Consider the following 24,581-nt stretch of genomic DNA (forward strand, 5'->3'; position numbering starts at 1 on the left):
TTTCAATTTTAATTCATCTGATAGGGATAGGTTCCTGGCTCTCCTTGCGCCGTCTCGAACCCATGCACTCACAGATCCGCTGTCTGTCATTGTTTCGGGTGTTCGGGGAGCGGTTAACAGGGACAGCAGGACTTCAATGTTGTATCACTATCGGAGGCTGTGGGACGTGGTTTCGAGCAAGCTGTCCCTCCCGGGCCTTCACGAATATACCCCTTTGTGGTGTAATGCCTCCCTCCCTGAGTTCCAGACTGTGCCGGATGTGCATGTATGGGTCCGACACGGTGTCATTTTCTTGTCACATATCCTCACTAATGGTACTATTAGGAGCTTTGAGTCCCTCTCCAACAGGTTCCATCTTCCCCCTCATATGCGTTATCGTTACCTCCAACTGAGACATGCTTTCCAAGCACAATTTCCTCAGCCTCTACCCGAACTTCCTCCTGTTCCTGTGCTGGAGGTGGTTAGCTGCTCGAATCCTAGTCACCTCATTTCAATTTTATATACTATGTTGCACGAGCTGGCGTCCACTGTCCTGGCTTATGTTCCTAAGGCAAGGTGGGAGGAGGCTGTGGGAGACCTGGAGGATGACGAGTGGAGCGATGCCCGTGACACTTGCAAATTGGCTTCCCCTAAATTGTCCGACCGCCTCACGGACTTATATCCTTCATCGAGCATACCTTACCCCCATTCTGACGGCCAAATACAGACGGGACACCTCGGACGCCTGCCCTATGTGTAAACGGGAACGTGGAACCTTTTACCATTTGATTTGGAGCTGCCCGGAGGTTCAGGGATTCTGGGCACAGATAGTCAAATTCCTGCATGACACCATGGGCTCTCCCCTCTCACTGGTCCCCAAACCGTGTCTATTAGGAATTTTTCCTGACGTCAGCATGAATAAGTTTACTACTGTTTTCCTACACGAGACCCTGTTCTCTGCCCGAAAGCTGATTGCGAGAAGTTGGATGCGAGATCGACCTCCTACTTTTCATGACTGGCTGAGGGAAGTCAATGCAACTGTCCGGTACAAAAAACTTCTGTATATGGATGTCCCACGAAATTTACTAAGATATGGGACAGATGGATTCCGGCCCCAGAGACATGTGCAGGTCCCGATGTCCCGCCCCCCCTCCTACATAATGCCATGGTCCATAGATCGTTCACAATGCTATTGATCTTCCCGCTTTACAAGGTCGTGTAGTTGTTCCACTTCGTTGTTACTTGTCTAAGATATTTTCAAGAATGTGCACTTGCTGATGTATCCTTCTGATGTTCATGCCCAGTTGTTCTGGTTACTGCTTGGCCAAATACTTGTGGATTACTGTATTACCCTGTTTCCGTTATTTACATTCTTTTTTCTGTTCAATAAAGAACCGTTTGATTTAAAAAAAAGAAGTCGCATCCAAGCTGGATCATGATGATCCAACTTGTGGTGCAAATTGCGCTCTTAGGATCTTCAGGGGGAACTCCATGCCAGAATGGAAATAAAAATGGCGCGGGGGCCTCCTCAAATTCCATACCAGGCCCTTTGGGTCTGGTATGGATTTTGAGGGGAACCCCACCCAAAAAATCAGCGTAGGGTCCCTCCCAAAATCCATACCAGACCCTTATCCGAGCTTGCAGCCTGGCAGGTCAGGAAAGGGGAGCGGATGAGCAAGCGGCCCCACCCCCTCCTGGACCATACCAGGCCACACGCCCTCAACAAGGGGAGGTGGGTGCTTTGGGACAGGGAGGCTCTGCGCCCCCCCCCCCAAAAGCACCTTGTCCCCCATGTTGATGGGGACAAGGGCCTCTTCCCGACAACCCTGTGTGGTGGTTGTGGGGGTCTGTGGGCAGGGGAATTATCGGAATCTGGACTTCCCCCTGTAACCCAAAGGGCCTGGCATGGAACCTGGGGGGACCTCTACGCCGTTGTTTTTTCTTTTCATTTTGGCGTGGCATTCCCCCTCAAGATCCTCAGAGCGCAATTCGCACCACAAGTCGGATCATCTTGGATGCAACTTCTATTCAAATCAATGGGCTCTTATAGCGAACCATCTATTTTCACATAAAAAAAAAACATATGGCGTGGCTGGCTTAATGCTGTATAACCCTTTGAGAATATCATCTTTGATGAAACGCGTCAGATCACGGCGTGCTGACGTCACCCTTACGTATCTGTCCACGAAGGACGGGTGAGCGGAGCCGTCCAGCCGTCGGCTGTTATCCCTCTCCAATCCATGCACCTGTCTTCTGATGCTTGTAAGTGTCTCTCTTTTTATACAATAAAATATCGTTGGGTTTTACGCTATGGCTCTCTCCTCTTTGTTCCCTGGGTAATCCTCACAACTTTATCCTGAGTCCTATGGTGGAGTCTCTAGCGGAGGTCACAGCTGAGTGTCCATTTGAACCCCTGCTTATTAATTATCTGGAGCTGGTAAGAGTACCCACACCTACTGTCGCCCCTTTGGTTTGCATGATCGGGACCCCCTCTTCTCCCTACGCTCTCCATTAAGGTCCTTTTGGTAAGCGGCTATTCCCACTGGGGAAGGTGTCTGAATAATCCTCTTGCTATCACCTGTCATCATTCGGTAAGGGTCAGGTGGTGTTTGTGTTTCACCTTATCTACACTTATTCACCATTTATACTTTTTAGCACTGGAACCTCTGTGTTCCTCATCACTTCAGGTGTTGCTTTTATTTTTTATTTTATTTTTGGTTTTTTTTGGTTTTAAGCTATGGCGTTTGCCTTTTTCTATTTCATATAATATCCCATTGCTGGAGATCTATACTGGAACCGTGAGGTCCTCCTATCATATCTCCTGAGGCTTGTTGGAGTCACCTTTCATTATTTGGCCATCTCATATGTAATTTCTGGTAAGCGGTACCTGCACAAGTTACTCATCAATTTTGGGTGTTATTCCAAATTTATTTTTCGGTTTTACACTATGGCGTTTGCTCTTCTTTATTTTATATAACGTCCCACTGAGGAGATCCACACCGGAACCGTTGAGGTCCACTGTGTCTTACTTCCTGAGGACAGTTGGAGTCATCTTATACTATTTGGCTTTCTTTCATTCAGTTTCCGGTAAGCGGTACCTGCACAAGTCTCTTCATTTCACAATTTTGTATTGGACATTCATATGGACTACTTCATTTTATGTTTCAATCTATAGCGCAACTTGTTTTTATATATAGCTGTATAAGCAATATTTAGCAGCCTTTAGCAGCATCAGATCTTTTTACAGCTATAACGCTGGTCCTCAGAACGCACTGGCCCTGGGTTTTTTTGCAGCTTGAAAACGCCTATGCCACTCACAGCTTCAAAACATCTGTGTGTGCATGAGGCCATAAAATACCATGGAGGGGCGTTTTTAAGCTGCAAAAAAAAAACCTTTGATGCTCCTAAAAGCAGCTGCAAAAACGCCCTGTGTGCACGAGGCCTAAAACTGAATCTACAAAATAAGGAGATTCAAAATGGGAATAAAGGTGATGTAATTCAAATTAAGAAGCTCATTGAAACCAGCTGGTTTCCAGAAATCAAAGAAGGCTCTCTATTTTAGAAGTCCTTAGTGGCCTTGCAGTGGGTTCCAATCAGCTGATTTTTAGGAGACTAAAATATTGGAGAGTGCTGCTGGACACTACTTGCCACTTGCAGAGGAATAACATATTCTGTGGAAGGTGAGAAAGACTTTGAATTGGTTTGGGGCCAATCTCTGACAATTAGAAGCATTCAAAGGAAAATATGTAAGAGATAGGTAGAGACACTTCCTGGAATTAAACAACAGGGCTACAAGGACCATTGGAAACTTATTCTGCGCCTACTACCCTTCATCAAAAATAAACATAATATTTATGAGTGCAAGGCTTCGCTTGCAAAAATAATGGCCTTAAGGGAGGGCAAAAGTAATCTAAGTGTTTTCAATGAGCATGCGTCACATATGATATAGTTCATTATATGTGCACCTAATTCATACACAGTTCATGACATAAAAGGAGCCTTTAGCAGACAGCAAAGTTTTCATGCATTTTTTCCAGTTCAGGTATTCAGATTGGACTAGGAGGATGATTTACTAAAGCATTTGTAAATGTTAGCAGTATACATTGTGTGAAGATTCACTTCAGATATCCAATTGTGTGCAGAATAAATACGTAAACAGTGATTTTCTTTTCATATCGTATATACTCGAGTATAAGCCGAGTTTTTCAGCACATTTTTTGTGCTGAAAGCGCCCCCCTCGGCTTATACTCGAGTCAAGGAAAAAAATGTCCTCTCCGACGGGTTTAAGGTTTAAAAATGGCGCCGCCCGTCGCATACATGTTACCGCGCACGCGCCGCCGCCGCTCGTATACTTTCGGCTATTCCCGGCGCCGCTCGGGAGAGGCCGGGAATAGCCGAAAGTATACGAGCGGCGGCGGCGCGTGCGCAATGACGTGTCGGCGCCGGGCGGCGCCATTTTTAAAATGAAGGCGCCTCTGGAACAGGTAAGTGAAACAGCTTCACTGCCTGCCATGGGCTGCGGGCACACTACGAGGGATGCAGTGCTGCGGGCATGGTCCACATGTACCATGTCCACAGCACTGCATCTCCTGTAGTATGCCCACAACCCCGGATCCTCTAGTACCATGCCAGTACCCTGCAATCTCCTGCACCATGCCACTACCCTGCAATCTCCTGCACCATGCCAGTACCCTGCAATCTCCTGCACCATGCCAGTACCCTGCAATCTCCTGCACCATGCCAGTACCCTGCATTCTCCTGCACCATGCCAGTACCCTGCATTCTCCTGCACCATGCCAGTCACCCTGCATTCTCCTGCACCATGCCCGCCGCCCTGCATTCTCACCCTAGGCTTATACTCGAGTCAATGATTTTTCCCATCTTTTTGTGGTAAAAGTAGGGGTCTCGGCTTATACTCGGGTCGGCTTATACTCGAGTATATACGGTAATTGGATATTTGAAGTGAATCTTCACTCTTCTATGAGGCTGATTTACTAGAAGAGTTGAAAAGTTTCACTCAAACAATTGTGCGGATATTCACTTCATGTATCCAAGCATGTGGAAAGCAAATTCCTGTTCACTTTGATTGCCAAATCAATGGCAGATATTTTTCACATGATTGGGTAATTAAAGTAAATATTTTTACAATTTTTGAGTGAAAATACACAAGTATATCCACTCAATACTATCAGTATATGTGTTTTTTCTCAGGATCCAGACACACTGGTATGAAGAAGGATTCTCAGAGTACATCCTAATATTTGATGTAGAAAGGTTTATTCAGCTGAATGGGTCAATGCACTCACTAACTCATCAGCCTAGCTTTGTGTGGTAATATGGGGAAATGACTGGGGACTTTCACATCTGATAGAGGTCTGAACGCCACTAATGTCAGCATTTTTAAACAAATTATGTATAGAACACACTCTCCATATACCTGAGTTCTTACAGCCTCTGTGAAGAAGTTGTCAGGTTAAAACAGCATGAACACAAATTGAACCTATTTTGAAGTATTTTATCTCTACCAAACATTCTTTGCTTCTAATACCACTCCAGTTAAAGATAATTTCCATTTTCGTGTAGCACAATTCCCAGCATAGGTGCTGGCTGTGGGTCCCCCTGGGTCACCGGGTGCAACAAAAGTACCTTTGAACACGTTTCTCCAAGTGTGAGCACTGAGACAAGGACCAATCCAGTATCTTTGGGTTTTTTTGGTTTATTTAGGAACTTGGATGGGAGAAGGAATGAACAAATAAATTAAATGCAAAAATATATATCTCCATGTACTGTACACATATACACTTTAAGGTGCATGAAAACGATGCACCCCCCACCAAACAAACTTCATTTGGTGAAGATTTAAACAAATGACATACATCCTGACTGACTATCTCTAAAGCTGAGCCCACCTGTAGAGAAAAGCAGGAGTTAACCGCACTTTACACATGTACATAACATTGCTGTCTATTCTACAAGTTAAATGAGAAGACCTTCCCCGCAGGGGCGACCTTCTCACTCCAGTCCCTGACTCCTCTGCTATCCAGTGCTTGACACGCCGGGTCCAATTCCACTTTCTCCTAAGGGAATCTGTGCCCTATCACTGGCTACCTTTTGTTTTTCAGAGTTCTCTGGAGAAATGCATGCACAGCATCTTCCTGCTGACACTTCTCCTTGTGTGGAAACAGGATAAATCACTGGAGCCTGAGTGGCTTATAGTCCTGCTGAGTCAGGGAAATGTTGGGGGCCCTCAGAGCACCCCCCAACAGACTTCCTGGATGCACCGCCCATCTCCGCAATGGCCACCCATCTGGTTCAGTTCCTTTTACTTTGCCTGATAGCTTCAGGACAGTTTCCCCCAAGCAATCGTTTTGTAATCCAAAGATCCTGGGCTGATGGCCCAAGGGATCTGTGAGGTTTAAGTTCCTCTTTAGGACCCTGGCCCGATGGCCCAAGGGGTCTGTAAATGGTGAACTTGTGTAGATGAAGAATAACAACTCAAACTAGACAGCAAACTTTTTAACTTCAGCATTACATCTCTTGGTGACGGCTAGCCAGCCATACTTTGTACTTTATAATAAGAATTTTCTCTGGATATTAGTTCCATTAGATATAGTACTCTGGGTGGGGAACCCTGACAAGGTTTCCCTGATTGTCTCGAACTCAGATCGACCAAGCCTGGCCTGATCCATCTGGGCGGCGGACCTCCACCAGGTCCACGTATATCGAACGTCCATAAAGCCACCGTGTCCTTACTGCGGTAAATTTGTCCCACAAGTCAGTTCTGGTTGAATCCCTAAAGGGTTTGGGAATGAAAAGAAAGTCCCAGACTGCCTCATTGCACCATGACTCTCTCTTTGATTCGATCTCCAACATAACCTCCCTGGGAGCGTATGGATAATCATAGACATATTTCATGGCCACTTTACGCTGCAGCCACCTCTGCATCCTTGAAAATCTGGGAAGGGTCTTCCTGTTACCTCTCCCAGCTGAAAAGAATGAGGTCTCCTCTCGCCTGATCAGGGAGCTGTAGGCCTCATTCTGATCCTGAGCCCGAGCATAGTTCGTGGGCGGAGTTAGATCTGGGACCCTTTTTGAGTAGGCCTCACATAACCCCAAGTTTTGGGCCAGCTCCCCTCTCTCTATAGACTCCTTAGTCTCTTTGTCAAGCACATCTACTGCATCAGGACCTGGTGAACTGCTCCCAACCTCAGATCCCCAGTCCCATTCCGTTTCATCTTCCAACCTTCAGTCATCAATTCCCTCCTCAATTGATCCATACTTGCACTGGAAACCTGGAGACCGCACATCGATAACCCCCGCCTCCTCCTCACTGCTCACACTAGCTGCTGAGGCCTCGACGGCCGCTGGCCATCCTTCTATAGTAATGGGAATGGGGGCAGACCTGGTTTCTGCTGTGGTGGGTTTTGGTGCATCTTCTGACCACCTCCCGGCCCTCTGAACTTGCATGCCCCCTCTTCCATGTGGCCGAGTCCCTCCTAATGCCGGGGCTGGATCACTGCCAGGTTGCATGATCTCCAGCTGTATTAGGACTCTAATAATGCCCCTCCCGCCTTCATGGAGGAGACCTGACTCCATGGCCGTCATCTCCCAAGTCAATCCTGTCTCCCAGACCACACACACGATCCTGAGCCAACCTTCACTCCTCTCTGCCTGCAGCAGCAGATAGCCACAATGTCCGCACTGGCTCCACACTTACATTCTCATAGTTACATTCGCACACTGAGGACATACCAGGCCAAGGTACTCCATGCCTCCTCCTGTGCACAGCCACAGTCCTTCTTCAGGCACCATCCATATGCCGGTATCCCATACGAATGTTTGAAGCGGTTTCCCGGTCTGCTCCCGGATCTACCCAGCAGGTGAAGTAATCACGGTAGCACACTTCTGCTCTTCAGCCAGCTCCATGGTGCTTCTCCTCACACGTGTCTCCCTCTCAGCCACACTCGAAGGGGGGAATGATATATGGGCTCCCCTAGTCACTCCTGATTGGCTGGGCGCAACCAATGTCTCCACCCATTCTCCTTGTTTGGCAGTGGCTCCTCCTGCTAGGCAGTGTTTTCTGGCTTGTGCTTTCCCGCGCGGTGCAGTAACCCTTCTGATGCTGCGCTGTAAGATCCTGGTACTCTCAGTGCCTTTCTATCACCTCACTTCTGGGTTGCGTTCCACCACTCAGGTAGGTGGAACGCATATAGGTGTGTATTCCTTTAACAGTGCTGACATCATCATCAGGCGCCGCACTGAGTGGCTATTTCAACTGACAGTCTGCACTCACACATGGTTCGTGCAACCGCTCCTGATACCTGCCTAACCTGACGCTGCCAAATCTTCCAGCTACATACCCTATACCTGGATTGACTGGAGCCTCGCTACCTTGTCCTGCACTCCCTCACTACTGGCTATTGATAAGTACCCCACAGGGGACCCCCTCTTATCAACAACACTTGCTAACTAATACCTGCATTACAGAACTGTTGCTAGCTCTAGGATACATGCTCTCTAGTATCTATCACCTGCATTACTAAACTAGATTGCTAGCTCTTGTGCCTACTGCTTACTAAACCCTGCATTCCTGAACTAGATTGCTAGCTCTTGTGTCTACTGCTATCTGTTACCCTGCAACTCTGTTTGTGCATACCTCTGAACACCACATCGGTTACCAGCCTATCCGATTCTCACATCGGTTACCAGCCTATCCGATTCTCACATCGGTTACCAGCCTATCCGATTCTCACATCGGTTACCAGCCTATCCGATTCTCACATCGGTTACCAGCCCTATCCGATTCTCACATCGGTTACCAGCCCTATCCGATTCTCACATCGGTTACCAGCCTAGCTGATTCTCACATCAGTTACCAGCCCTATCCGATTCTCACATCGGTTACCAGCTATATCCGATTCTCGCATCAGTTACCAACCTACCTCCACACACCTACAAAGAGACTAACATACCTGTGTTATCCATTGTAACTATTACTTCTACCTATCATCATCTACTATCACTCCTGCAACATCACTATCTGAGTGCTTATCATCATCTACTGTCACTCTTCAAAGCCTATACCTTCAGTGTATCATTTCACTGCTACTTGCATAATTACCTATCACTCCTGCAACATCATTAACTGAGTGTTTGTGTATGTGCATACTGAATCAGGCTGAACCACTGTGATGAGTCAAGAGTGTTGGATCAGGTGATTTAACATATCTCTACAAGACTACTGAGTGGAATTCTGCAGCTGTAGATCCAGCCCCATTGAACTAAGAACCCAGAGCGTTACATGCTCTTTCTCTCCCCAGCCGACATAGAAGTCACTGCAAAGTGGACCATGTCCCTTGCCAGACATGCATCCACTCTTCTTACTTGTAACAGGGCCGCAGATGTGCCTCACTCTCCCGGAGCCAGCTGTCCCTCTTTGCCAGGCCAGAGAATTGTCCCGCTGTCACATGCACGGTCGACAGTCCTCTTCCCAACACATATACAAGTAAGGCCCACCATACTGTCTCCGAAGATAGTCCTACTGCCCCTCCCTACATGGCACGGTCAACATTAGTCCATATAGCCTTGGCACACACACGGCCCCTGGTACTCTGCTCCACGTGCCCCTGGCCACATTTTCTCCATCCACACTTGGACCTTTTACTGTCAGGCAAATACAGTGTTTATTCACCGTTAAGGCCTCTTCCCTGCTCTCCGAAACTTTATAGCAGAGTACATTTCATAAGTGAAGTGGAAGGTTCCCGCCATTTTGCAGAACTGACTGGAACACTTGTGTTGCCAAATGCAACCTTCCAAGTGCACTTCAATCACTCTCCCTGTCTCCTGTAGAGCTGGCCTCACACTTGGCTTGGATATCAGAGCACAGTCCTGGACACAAAAATTTAGATTTTGCACAATTGTTGCGGCTGTTGCCGTTAGCAACCAGCCTGGTAACCCAGGGTGAAATCCTGGACGAGCCCCCAAATAAAGCACAATTCCCAGCATAGGTACTGGCTGTGGGTCCCCCTGAGTCACTGGGTGCAATAAAAGTACCTTTGAACATGTTTCTCCAAGTGTGAGCACTGAGACAAGAACCAATCCAGTATCTTCGGGTTTTTTTGGTTTATTTAGGAACTTGGATGGGAGAAGGGATGAGTGGGATACTCCTGCAACTGAACTATACACAACTTGACGGGGACTCTGAATAAATGCTGCTTAACGCTGATTAGCGCTGGCTTGATGCCGGTTAACGCTGGCTGGATGCCTGTTAATGCTGACTTGATGCTGTAACTTCCCTTTTTACTGCGGAAGTCGTTTTTTAGCTCCCTGAGGTACTCTTTCTTGAAGCAGCTACTTGTACAGCTTTGCTGCACTGCTGAACGCTTCAGGGTCCACATTGGTGCCCCCATTCACTTCCCTATCTTCAGGACTTTGAAGACTTGGCATCCCCTTTCACTGCCAGTACTACTGGTTAGCTGGCTCCTGGATCCCCTTGACCTTCTGGAGTGGTCCTCTTTCCTAGGCAGACCCCTAAGTAGATCTTAAGTACTCACGATACTGTTTTTCCTGAAGACTTCTGCCCAGCAGCTCCACTCTGTCAGCAACAATCTGGATCCCTCTCTGCAGCACAGCTCAACCTCTGGTCCCCTTAGGACGACTGCCTGGACCACATTCACTCTCTGACAGGAGGAGAGACAGTCGTCACCTCCTCCTGGGACTGATGCTCCTGCCAAAAGACACTCTGTCACATGCTCCCCCCAGATTTATATCCAATTCCAGGGTGCATTGCGGTAAACCCTGCCCACTGAAAGTCATAAACCCTGGTGTGCCATTGACTAGGTTTCCTCCACTGACCAACAAGATCCCTCATTGGACACAGTGGGGAGACTCCCCAGACTCAATAGACGCACCTGGAAACATGTGACAGCTAGCTAACAATTCAGGCCCCCTTGATAAGCAGACAGGGCCACATATGCATTTTCCTAGCACCTACCTAGGAGGGTGCTACATCTGTATTCTATTTACTTTATTGATTTTAACCACTTCCCGCAAACCGACGTACCTGTATGTCAACATGCAGAAGTGTTTGTATCGGGACGATGCCTGCAGCTGCAGGCATCAACCCAGTACCATTTTTAGAGCCGGTGGTCGGCTTTCAGGAGATAACAGCCGATGCGGCTCAGCAGCTGCCCAGCCGTTATCCCTGCGAGCAGGAGGGGAACCATCCCCCCCCCCACCACCTTTTATTGCTCTGCCCTGGTCTCCCGTCCTACCAGGAGATCCGAGCATTCAGCCGAAACGTCCGCCAGCTGGTTGGAGTCCTGAACAAAGCTAGATTCAGCTTTCATCGGGTCTCCGATATAGTAACCCGGAAGCGGCATCATGACGTCACTTCCGGTTTACTCGGCTGCTAATGGCGCTGATTTTAAAAAAAACAATCAGTTTTCAAAAATGACCATTTCGGCATTTTGAATACTTTAAAGTGCAGTGGAAGAGTCTGGGGTCTTTTAGACCCCCGATCCCTCCATAAAGAGTACCTGTCAATGCCTATTACTATCACATTCTTTGTGACAGCAATAAAAGTGATCAAACTTTTTTTTTACTAGAAAAACAGTGCTAAAAATAAAAAGAATTATATTAAATAAATGGGGAAAATATTTTTTAAAGAGCCCCTGTCGCCGTGAGCTCGCACACGAAAGAAAATGCATACGTAAGTCACGCCCGCGAATGAAAACAGTGTTCCAACCACACATGTGATGTATTGCCGCGATAGCCAGAGTGAGAGCAATAGTTCTGGAAAAAGAACTCCTCTGTAACTCTAAACTGGTAACCATTAAAAAAATTGAAAGCGTTGCCTTTGCAGATTTTTAAGTACCGTAGTCTGTCGCCATTCCACAAGTTTGCGCAATTTGTAACTGTAACATGTTAGGTATCTATTTACTCAGCATGACATCATCTTTCACAATATACAAAACAATTGGGCTAACTTTACTGTTTTGTTTTTTTTAAATGCAAATGTATTTTTTCCAAAATAATTGTGTTTCAAAGACCGCTGCGCAAATATCGCGTGACAAAAAATATTGCAACGACCGCCATTTTATTCTCCAGAAGCTTTACTAAAAAAAAACATATATATATATTTATATAATGTTTGGGGGTTCCAAGTAATTTTCTAGCAAAAAAATACTCATTTTAACTTGTAAATAAACAGCGTTAACTTACCTGCAGATAGTTTTAATAAATTAGCCTTTTACATTTTTCCTCCAGAGTATTTTGTAAACTTATCTCATCTTCAAACTATCAGCTTGGGTTGGTCATCTGTACAAAGGTTATGAGATATTCTTTGTGTGATTAAAAAGTGGTTATCCTGTGCAGGCACCATAGACAGGAGTCTAGGGCCCAGTTGACGTCTAGGGGGACAGCTACAAACCTCATGATCCTTCAGTAAACTAGAGGGATAGCGTAATTGATCAAAGCTGTGCACCTTCACAAGGGAGAATGCCTTTTCATTTTTGATGGCATTGGCGGTGCCAACAATGCAAATGGGGGCAGCTTCTCTGTGCCTATTGCAAACCTAATCAGGCAGTTAAAGGAATTTTACTACTATTTCTAGGGCCCCATCCTGCCTTATTTTGTATCTGTTTCTGTAACAGATTAAGCTACTAGGTCCACTATATTTAGGCTCAACATTTCTCAACACCAGAAAATAAATTTAAGATTATATATATATATAAAGATTATCTTTTATTAAAATTATAGAACATAGGCTTCTAAACTAGCAGATAAAGACAAAATGGTCCACCTAGTGTTCCCTATCATTTGATATATTTATAATGCTGAATCAATATGAACAGACCTAATTTTGCACACAATTCATTAATAAAGGACAGAGAAGTGTTTCTCGCTTGCAGGAATAGCTTTGTTTTATGGTAGTGATGCAGAAATTGGGATGTCAGTAAATATAATGTTGCTGTTGGAACAGTGATTAATTTACTAATGGGTTTTCCACTAAAGGCAAATTTTTGTATGAGCTGTGACTTTAATGAGCTGAAATATTATACTATTTGAATTATTCCAAAGGACTGGCCAGGTAAGAAGTGTTACACAAGGAATAATATCTAATATTTTTTTTATTTGACTTCCACCCCAAAGGGAAGATTTACTACAACTGGTGCACACAAAATCTGGTGCAGTTGTGCATGGTAACCAAACAGCTTCTTATTTCAGCGTGTTCAATTAAGGTTTGACAATAAAACCTGGAATCTGATTGGTTAATATGCACAACTCCACCAGATTCTGTGTCCAGCGGTTTTAGTAAATCTCCTCAATACTGTAGCAGCAATGGAATAGTCACAATTACCTGACATACTTTTGCCCATGTATAAATCATTAGTAAATCCTCATCTGAAATATGCAGTTCATTTTTGGGCACCGATTTACAAAAAGGATATTAGGGAACTGTAGAAACTGTAGAGAAGGGCAACCAAACGTATAAGAGGAATGGAGGAGTGCAGTTCGGCTATGAGGAAAGATTAGCTGAACTGAACTCTCTCTAGAAGGGGCGGTTAAGGGGAGATATGAATAATATGTATAAATTCATAAGTGGTCCATATAGTGAACTTAGTATAGAGCTATTTACTATCAGGTCATTACAGAGGACAAGGGCACTCTTTACATCTGGAAGAAAAGAGATTTAACCTTCACACACAGAATGGCTTCTTCACAGTAAGAGCTGTAAAAATGTGGCATAAACTCCCTCAAGAACTAGTTCTGACCAGCTCAGTGGGGTTTTAAAAAAAAAAAAGAGCTGGATGCATTCCTAAATGCACATAATATAACTGAACACTAACTGTTTTATTTTTTTACTTTTTTTTTTAATCTTCTTCACTGGAGAAAATTGGACCATGATTATTGGGGGGTCATTCATCAACTATGGGTATAGTGTATATGGAGAATTTCTATTTGTGTTTTTTTTTTATGTTGAACTAGATAGACTAGTGTCTTTTTTCAAACTGACTAATTATGAAATCTAACACCAGGATTGTTTCACTTTTTCTAGTTGTTGACTGCAAATTGCCAAAAGAGCTTGAAAATGGATTTATGACCTTCTCTACATCAGAAAATACTACCACATACCAATCAAGTATTACATATTCCTGCAGAGAACCATACTACACAATGACTCCAAACATTACTGGTGAGAGACTATAATTAAACTATACTTTCCTATTTTTTAAGAGTAATGGTGAAATACAAGTTGTAACATACCTGGTGGTGGTGCCCCATGTGTGAAGGTAGGCTTCCCCCACACTTTTAGCTCAGGAACCCTGGTAAAGTGACAGGAGCACCTGAGCACAGAGTGGGCATGAGTGCCTGACTGTTGGTTGAATGATGCTGAAGAGCAATGCATGCATTTGCTGAAGAGCAGGCTGTGCATTGCTGAAGAGCAGTGCATTGCTGAAGAGTAGGCTGTGCTAATAGGGAGCTTTGAACAGGAGATAGGCACAGATCAGCAGGTTCAGATGCAGGTAAGCAGGGTCAGGCAGTCCGGGTTGTCAACCGAGAGGCAGATCAAGTACAAACGGGAGGCAGAAGAGTAGTCAAATTCAGGCCAGGGTTGGTAACAGCAGACAGAGGGGGCAGATATACAGAAGGAGCAGGCAGAGACGAAATCCAAAGACAAGCCAGGGGTCGTTACAGGCAGCGTTCAGGCAGAATCAGGAGCAGATCAAAGATCAAGTGGGTAACAGGGAGTCAACACAGTAGCAGGTAGTGGACAATCAGGAAATACACCACAACAAGGACCCAAGGTCATAGTGCAGCTTAAATAGCTCGCCTGGCATTTGTGCGCGCTTGCGCATCCCTTTGTGCATCTGTGAATTGGCCTAAGACTTCTGTACACAGGAATGCACCATTCCTGGCACAAGTGGTATAGGCACAATACACAAGTGTAATTAGCATTACTACAACAGTTATATGTAAAAACTGAATTCCAAAAAAGTTGGGACACTGTACAAATTGTGACTAAAAAAGGAATGGACTAGTTTACAAATCCCATAAACTTATATTTTATTCATAATATGATATAGATAACATATCAAATGTTGAACGTGAGTGAGGCATTTTGAAATGTCATGCCAAATATTGGCTCATTTTGTATTTCATGAGAGCTACACATTCCAAAAAAGTTGGAATAGGTAGCAATAAGAGACCAGAAAAGTTAAATGTACATAGAAGGAACAGCTGGAGGACCAATTTGCAACTTATTAGGTCAATTGGCAACTTGCTTGGGTATAAAAAGAGCCTCTCAGAGTGGCAGTGTCTCTCAGAAGTCAAGATGGGCAGAGGATCACCAATTCCCCCAATGCTGCGTCGAAAAATAGTGGAGCAATATCAGAAAGGAGTTTCTCAGAGCAAAATTGCAAAGAGTTTGAAGTTATCATCATCTACAGTGCATAGTATAATCCAAAGATTCAGAGAATCTGGAAAATCTCTGTGCGTAAGGGTCACAGCCAGAAAACCATAAGGATGCCCGTGATCTTCGACCTTCGAACTTAGACGGCATTGCATCACATACAGGAATGTTACTGTAATGGAAATCACAACAAGAATACTTCCAGAAAACATTGTCTGGTAACCAATCCACCGTGCCATTTGCCGTTGCCGGCTAAAACTCTATAGGCCAAAAAAGAAGCTATATCTAAACATGATCCAGAAGCGCAGGCGATTTCTCTGGGCCAAGGGTAATTTAAAATGCACTGTGCAAAGTGGAAAACTGTTCTGTAGTGAGATGAATCAAAATTTGAAGTTATTTTTGGAAAACTGGGACGCCATGTCATCCGGACTAAAGAGGACAAGGACAACCCAAGTTGTTATCAGCCCTCAGTTCAGAAGTCTGCATCTCAGATGGTATGGGGTTGCATGAGTGAGTGTGGCATGGGCAGCTTACACATCTGGAAAGGCACCATCAATGCTGAAAGGTATATCCAAGTTCTAGAACAACATATGCTTCCATCCAGACGTCGTCTCTTTCAGGGAAGACCTTGCAATTTCCAACATTACAATGCCAGACCACATACTGCATCAATTACAACATCATGGCTGCGTAGAAGAAGGATCTGGGTACTGAAATGGCCAGCCTGCAGTCCAGATCTTTCACCTATAGAAAACATTTGGCACATCATAAAGAGGAAGATGTGACAAAGAAGACCTAAGACAGTTGAGCAACTAGAAGCCTGTATTAGACAAGAATTGGACAACATTCCTATTCCTAAACTTGAGCAACTTGTCTCCTCAGTCCCCAGACGTTTGCAGACTGTTATAAAAAGAAGAGGGGATGCCACACAGTGGTAAACATGGCCTTGTCCCAACTTTTTTGATGCTATTAAATTTAAAATCAACTTATTTTTCCCTTAAAAGTATACATTTTCTCAGTTTAACATTTGATATGTCATCTATGTTGTATTACTATGTAATAAAATATTGAGACTTGAAACTTCAACATCATTGCATTCTGTTTTTATTCACAATTTGTACAGTGTTCCAACTTTTTTGGAATCGGGTTTGTACATAAAATTATCATATGCAATAAAAGATTGTATTCAAGAGCACACTGAAAATAGCCTAAGAGGGGATGATAAACAAGGAAATTAGGATGTCCCAGACTTGGAAAAAAGAAACGCTCAATTCATTAGTGGGAGTTGGTCATATATCCAAAGTTTCATCCAAAACTGGGAGTCAATGTGGAAGGTGAAATTAGTGGGCCAGGGGAGGGGGGCTGGTGGTGTTTTGGGATTTGATCTCCTCATCACTGCTGCCTATATATCCAGTAAAAGTTCAGGCTTTAAAAGTATTTTATTTATTACAAATTATAGTATTGATGGTATTATTCAATTTTATGCAAATAAAAATCCCATTTATTTATGTTTCATTTGTTGCAGCTCTTTATTTCTGTAAAGAAAATGGAGAGTGGATAAACTCAGAAATTGGAACCAAGCTTCCCGTATGCCAGCCAGGTAATTACTAAATACATAATGTGCTGTAAAAGGTATCTAATCATCATAAACCTGTTTTATATTGGCTATGGACAATGAATCTCTGGTGCAAAGCAAAACAGACTTTATGTAGAAAAACACACATTAAAAGCCTTGTGCAGAATTTTTGTAGCCTAGGATGTTAAATTGTTCAAGCATACTAATATATGTGATTCCTACATATCTATTTTTCTTTTTTTTATATCTTATTATTGGCACACACAATTTTATGCTTTAACATTTCTTTAGGCATTCTCCAATAAAATACATACAGACCCATCTACCAGGCACTGCGATACACACCTTGGCAGTGCGTGTGCTGAAAGACACGGGGAATTTAGGGTGTTTTATCGGTTGTATCCCCAGGAGAACTGTCAACCAGGACTGTTTGCATGTACCATAGACATCACATTTTTTCATTATTTTCTCATGCTGCAAAATCCTCTGGGTGCAGGTAAACTGGTTTTATGAGTCCCTGTGTGCTTAAGCCCTCTAGCATGCAGACACACATAGGTTGCAATTGCTCCTAGTTCTCTGGGTCTCTCTGGCTTTAAGAGCTATCTGAAAAAAAGCATGCAGTGAGCAAAGTCAAAGTGAAGTTATAACTCTTGAGGCCTGACCCACATACAGGTCAGTAAAGATAATGGTTCAGTATGCCCGCATGGTAACTAGCAGAAGGAAGGTCATTAATGACAACCTACATCTTTCCCCCAGGAAAGGTGACCTATAACATACATTTTATTGTTCAGTTAAAATGCTTGTTTAACCACTTAAGCCCCGGAAGATTTTACCCCATTCCTGACCAGGGCCTATTTTGCGATTCGGCACTGCGTGACTTTAACGGACAATTGCACGGTAGTGCGACGCTGTACCCAAATGAAATTTACGTACTTTTTTTCCCACAAACAGAGCTTTCTTTTGGTGGTATTTGATAACCTGTGCGATTTTTTGATCATGCGCTATAAACAAAAAAAGAGCGACAATTTTGCAAAAATAACAATATTTTTCACATTTTTTTATATGAAATTCCCCCAAAAAAAAATTAAAAATCAACATTTTTTAACATTTTAGGCCAATTTGTTTTCTGCTACATATGTTTGGTAAAAAAAATCGCAAAAAGCATATTTTGATTGGTTTGCGCAAAAGGTATTGCGTTTACTAACTAAGGGAAAGATTTTTGTCATTTTTATTGTTTTTTTTTTTTTAATGAGTAATGGCGGCGATCTGCGATTTTTTTTGCGGGACTGAGACATTGCGGTGGACAGATCGGACCCTTGACTGCCATTTTTGACACTTTTGGGGGTACCAGTGTCATTAGTACAGTAATCAGTGCTATACATATGCACTGTTACTGTAAAAATGACACTGGGAGGGAAGGGGTTAACTTTATTGGAGAGGGAGGGGTTAAGTGTGTCCCTAGGGGCGTGCTTCTAACTGTGATTGGATGTGGCTGTGTGTGTAACAGCAGAGATCAACAGTCCTACATAGCAGGACCATTAGATCTCTGCTGTTACACATGGGAGAAAGACAGGCAGCTTTGTTTACATAAGCCGCCTGCCTTTCTCCCGCTGTATCTGACGATCCCGAGCAACCGCGTCGGCTGCTTAGGGAACAAGCGGGGGCGGGAGCGCGCCTCCGGCGGCGCGCTTGCCCCCTATTGGCTCACAGGCTAGTGACGTACCGGTATGTCACTTTGCCTGTGAGGGGCTGACCGCCGCCGTATATAGTCGGGCGGCGGGCGGCAAGTGGTTAATATCAGATAATGTAAGATTTACATACATACTTCAATTTTAACATTCAATGACTAAAATATATTTTCTGAATTAAAGTAGAAAAACAAATGCTACAGACATTTGTGAAACATAATTGATCTAGTGCAGGGGTCTCCAGACTTTCTAAACAAAGGGCCAGCATACTGTTTTTCAGACTTAAGGGGGGCTGAACTGTGACCATTGGGAGTAGAAAAGGTCCAGACATCAGTGGGAATAAACAATGTCCCATCTTTGGTGTTATTGGCCCCATTGTTGGTGTCATTGGTAGAAATCCTGCCCCATCTTTGGTGTCAGTGGGGGGAGTTATGTCCCATTGTTGATATCAGTGGATGGTTATGAAAAAATTGGTTTATTTATATAATACAATACGAAAGAGTTGATAATGTCAAATGGGATGAGAGTACAGCTAACAGCATTTACCTATAATCAATTTAGAGCAGCTGGACTAGATAAAGATGAGTGCCGAGTGGTTACTAAAAATTTTCCCTTTTAAATTTTAATTGTCTTGCGTGTTTATAATTGATATAGAAAATTCAGAAGAAAGTTGTTCAGTCACAGGTTAACACAAATGACATAAATGTACTCCTTCCAACACAAAGAAGTTTAAAGCATAATTAAACCCTAAAAATGAACTTTTCTTACTTGTTCCCTTTTGGTCTATTAAATACACTGATGAAAATGTTTTGTCGTATCTGTTTGAAAATACTTATTGACCCTGCCAGAAATCGTGCGGGCTGATAACTTCCTGTACTGCTGCACTTATATCAGTTATATCCCAGCTATCTATATGGATTAAAAATTATGGGGAGGTATTCTGTAGTCCTGATTTAGGCTGACAGTAGAAACAGTAAAGTGTGGAAGCGTTGTCACTCTAGGACAGGAAGTGTGCAACTTTCTAAATTAACAGGTGAAAATAAAGGGGAAAAAACCTGAATAAAATAAAACTTAAAGCGCAGTTCCACCTGTTTTTTTTTTTTTAAAGTCCAATTACTGTCATGCCCACCCTGAATGCTCAAATGAATGGCAATAAATATTAAAATTTTACATTTTTTTCAATTTTCTTCTGCAGCACTTCCGGCTGCAGCCGCCTAGGTGATTATGTCATTAGGCGATTTGCAGGGGCTCCTGAGATAGTGGTGTCATGTATCCCAGCAGCCCTTGCCAATAGCCTAGTGATAAAATCTTGCATTATTTTCAGACCGGAAATTACGTGCACGGGAGGACCGGGATATCATGATTGACAGTTTGAAATAGCAACGGGGTGGGAACTTGCGCTGCCTGCCAGGAAGAGCAAGAGACGCTCAGTGGCTTCACTGCAGAGACGCGAAATCGGGAGGTGCTTGGTGGGTAGCCAGCTGCACCGAATCCCAGAAATACACAGGGATTCAGATGTGCACATCCTTGATGACCACTGCTTGCTTCCGAGATCAAGAGATTATAGATATATAAGTAACAATTATGAGGACAGGTATGCTAATATTAAAATAATATAGTACAAGTACTAGGAATCACAGGGGTGCTTTTATGAAAAAGTTGCTAAGGAGACTGGAGCTCCACTTTAAAACATCACTGTTGCATTTTTGCTTGCAATATATATTTTTTGTTTTTTTCTAAAAAATCTTATTGTATGTTAAATTTGTGGCCATTTAGAATGTAACTGCTACTTTAATTCAATGAATAATAACATTCTGAGTAGTTCAGGAGTGTATGACTAAACTTTGCCTGTAGATTCCATTGAACAAATAGTGTCAACGATGCCAGAAGCTGTTTTTCTCTCAATTACTTCAGCAGCATGTTAGTGGCTGGTGCTAATAAACCATTAATGCACAATGTCTAGCAATTCCTGACACAATATTGTCCCCTGAGGTATCCAAGCATTTCTACTCCAGGCAAACGAGAGACCATATTTTCCAGATATTTTTGGTGTCTATGGAAACCTTACTGTCGAAGAGATTTTGGGGCCAAGAATGTTGGAACATATTTGTGGCGGAGATGTGTATGGTCTGGCATTTATTGTGTGGTTACAGCTTGCTACACGGTGCTCACATGATTTATGAAAGACGCTTTAGCGTGTTATGTCTGTTGTATCATTTTCTTATTACAATTGTCTTTTTTCGGATCATTTCTTCTGGTGACAATGGAGCATAAAAATTACAGTCAAAGAAGATCATCCATGCATGACTCAGGGTTTGGGTTCTGACAGGGATTTTGAAGAATGTCGTTTGTAAACACATGCTGCTATTGTCTTTTTACTGACAATCATATCCTTAGAAATCAGAGCTTTTGCTGGGATGGACCACTGAATTCACTGGCAGGTATTGAAGGTCTTAGGTGTGCAATGATGTATTATTCCCATGATACATCATTGTTGATAGATTATGCCAGGACAAACATGTCAAGATCAAGAAAATACCTAATAAAATATAATCACAAAATTCTAAAGGATGCTTTAAAAGCCTAGAAAAATATTATTCCATGTGGCTGTGTATAATATACTGTATATTTGATTAAAAAAACAACAGCCCAGTTGTTTCATCAAAGAATAAAGAATCTATGGCTTAAGACGAACACCATTCTTTACTATAACTTCTATAACTTCCGCTATAGTGTTAGTATTTAGGAATTTCCCCGTTAAAGGGGATTTCCTTGCTATTTTCAATTGTCTCAAAAGAAGCAGAAAATCTGTGCCATTCTGCATAAGCACACCATAGGAGGGGGTTCTTTACTTTCTTATTGGAATTGGAACTTCCTTTTTAGGATGGTAAGAATTAAGTTAACAATAGTATGCAGTACCAGATTGTTAATTAGAAATGTGTCAGTATTTTTACCATTTAAGATAAAAGTACAAAGACTTCAGGTACTGCTCTTCTTTGAAATATTTTGCTTAATTCCAAAAGGAATATCAAATATAAAAATCATCCTATGTCCATGTGGTTTTTAAATTTAGCAAAACCTGGCATAATCTACTTAACGCACTACTTACTATGGTCTGTAGTCTTTTAACACTTGCTAATGTTACTTTTTCCTTTCTGTTTCTATGTCCTGTCAGTATGTGGAAAGCCGATTCGTCAGCTCCCTGGAATAGTCAAGCGTATCATCGGAGGTCGTAATGCAGAACCAGGATTTTTCCCTTGGCAGGCGCTCATTGTGGTAGAAGATATGTCCCGTGTTCCAGAGGATAAATGGTTTGGCAGTGGTGCCCTTCTATCAGATTACTGGGTCCTCACAGCTGCCCATGTGTTAAAGTCTCAGCGCCGTGATAACACCGTCATTCCTGTGTCAAAGGAACACGTCACTGTTTACTTGGGGTTGCATGATGTAAGAAATAAAACAGATGCCATCAGCAGAACCATAGACAAAATAATATTACATGAAGATTTTGACCCAAAGATTTACAACCATGATATTGCTCTTGTGAAGTTAAAAGAAAAAGTAACAATGAACCAGTATATATTGCCAGTATGTCTACCTGAGCTTGACCATGAGTTAAAAGGTCCACAGCCCAATACTCTTGGCCTTGTGGCCGGGTGGGGTATCTCAAACCCTAATATCACAGTGGATGAAGTGATCAGCTCTGGCATGAGGACGCTGTCAGATGTCCTGCAATATGTCAAATTACCAGTGGTGCTCCATGCAGAGTGTAAGGCAAGCTATGAGTCTCGCTCCGGAAATTATAGTGTAACTGAAAACATGTTCTGTGCTGGATTTTATGAAGGTGGGAAAGACACTTGTCTGGGAGACAGTGGAGGTGCCTTTGTAATTCAGGACACTGATACAAAGAGGTGGGTGGCCCAAGGCCTGGTGTCCTGGGGAGGCCCAGAAGAATGTGGAAGCAAACAAGTATATGGAGTATATACCAAAGTATCAAATTATGTGAACTGGCTAGATGACCAGATCTACACCTGAACAAGTCAATGCATCTCAGTAGCATTTTAGCTTGAGTGGTCAACAATATATAAAGCAGGATTTTCATGAAGCCACAGGAGAAACAAATAAAACCATTGCATCAATGTTCCTAACTTTGGTTACAAAATGTACAGCAACATTATATCATTTCTAGATACACTCCTTGTTGATGTAATGCACTTCATTAAATACTTCTCTTATATATGTATTATCACTCAAGCTATATATTTTAGCACACTAAAGCTACTAGAATAAAGAACTGCAAATCCAACCAGAAATGCTATGTTCATAAAAGTTCATTTTGCTGGCCTCAAAGCACCACATTGGAAAGCAGTAGTATGTAAAGAAAATATTATTGGTACTGGAAAGCAGAGGTTGACAATTTGAAATGCTGTTTAACACACTCCTTTCCATAGTTTGTAAGTACATTAGACATGTGTGATTGCTTTTTTTTTTTTTTGTGAAAGGTCAAACACCATCTACACTATATTACCAAAAATATTGGGATGCCTGCCTTTACACGCACATGACTTTTAATGGCATCCCTGTCTTTGTCCGTAGGGTTCAATATTGAGTTGACCCACCCTTTGCAGCTATAACAGCTTCCACTCTTCTAGGAAGGCTATCCACAAGGTTTAGAAATGTGTCTATGGGAATGTTTGACTATTCTTCCTGAGTGCATTTGTGAGGTCAGGCAGGCACTGATGTTGGATGAGAGAGTCTGGCTCGCAAACTCCGCTCTAATTCATCCCAAAAGCGTTCTATCAGGTTGAGGTCAGGACTCTGTGCAGGCCAGTCAAATTCCTTCACCTCAAACTCGTTTATTCATGTCATTATGGACATTGCTTTATGCACTGGTGCGCAGTCATGTTGGAACAGGAAGGGGGCATCCCCAAACTGTTCCCACAAGGTTGGGAGCATGAAATTCTCCAAAATGACTTGGTATGCTGACGCCCTAAGAGTTCTCTTCACTGGAACTAAGGGGCCAAGCTCAACCCCTGAAAAGCAACCCCACACTATAATCCCCCCTTCACCAAACTTTACACTCGGCACAATGCAGTCAGGCAAGTGCTGTTCTCCTGGCAAACGCCAAACCCAGACATGTCCATCAGATTGCCAGACAGAGAAGCATGATTCATTATTCCAGAGAATACATCTCCACTGCTCTAGAATCCAGTGGCGGCATGCTTTACACCACTGCATCCAATGCTTTGCATTGCAATTGGTGATGTAAGGCTTGGATGCAGCTGCTCGGCCATGGAAACTTATTCTATGAAGCTCTCTACACACTGCTGTTGTGTTAATCTGAAGGCCACACAAAGTTTGAAGGTCTGTAGCTATTGACTCTGCAGACAGTTGGCGACTTCTGCGCACTGTGCGCTTCAGCATGCGCTGACTTCGCTCTATCATTTTACGGGGTCTACCACTTCCTGGTTGAGTTGCTGTTGTTCCCAGTTGCTTCCACTTTGTTATAATATCACTAACAGTTGGCAGTGTAATATTTAGTAGCAAGGAAGTTTCACGGATGGACTTATTTCACATGTGGCAAAGTAACACGGTACCATGCTTGAATTCCCTGAGCTCCTGTGAGCGACCAAATCTTTCAGAAATGTTTGTAGAAGAAGTTGGCATGCCTAGGTGCATGATTTTATACACTTGTTGCCAAGGAGGCGATTGGAACGCCTGAATCCAATGATTAGGAGGGGTGTCCCAGTACTTTAGGCATTATATTGTATCTATGCTGTCTGGGACCATAAAGCAGGCATGTAGGAGGAGGATTCTTCTAATAGACCCTTTATTTTCTCTTTCTTCTGGACCTATAACCACTACATTGGCTTCTATGGTGGTAGTTCTTTCCCTGCCTACATACAGTGTCCATTGACAATTTCTA

The 24,581-nt window shown here is 43.2% G+C and overlaps 1 protein-coding gene across 2 annotated transcripts in view; it reads left to right on the top strand.

Annotated features, from left to right (window-relative positions):
• MASP1 (MBL associated serine protease 1) overlaps positions 1 to 24,581 on the top strand; it is a 175,087-nt gene that overhangs the window by 94,882 nt on the left and 55,624 nt on the right. Inside the window, exons 9-11 of one of the 2 annotated variants that reach the window (XM_082249634.1) lie at positions 14,039 to 14,176; positions 16,920 to 16,994; positions 21,834 to 22,712. In XM_082249634.1, the coding sequence (XP_082105760.1) occupies positions 14,039 to 14,176; positions 16,920 to 16,994; positions 21,834 to 22,690 (1,070 nt within the window). In that variant the 3' untranslated portion in view covers positions 22,691 to 22,712. Of the gene's footprint in view, positions 1 to 14,038; positions 14,177 to 16,919; positions 16,995 to 21,833; positions 22,713 to 24,581 lie in introns of those variants that run through there. The other variant, XM_082249635.1, reaches the window with a different exon arrangement.

This window comes from Pelophylax lessonae, assembly GCF_965119305.1.
Source record: "Pelophylax lessonae genome assembly, chromosome: 3".
NCBI classification, from domain to species: domain Eukaryota; kingdom Metazoa; phylum Chordata; class Amphibia; order Anura; family Ranidae; genus Pelophylax; species Pelophylax lessonae.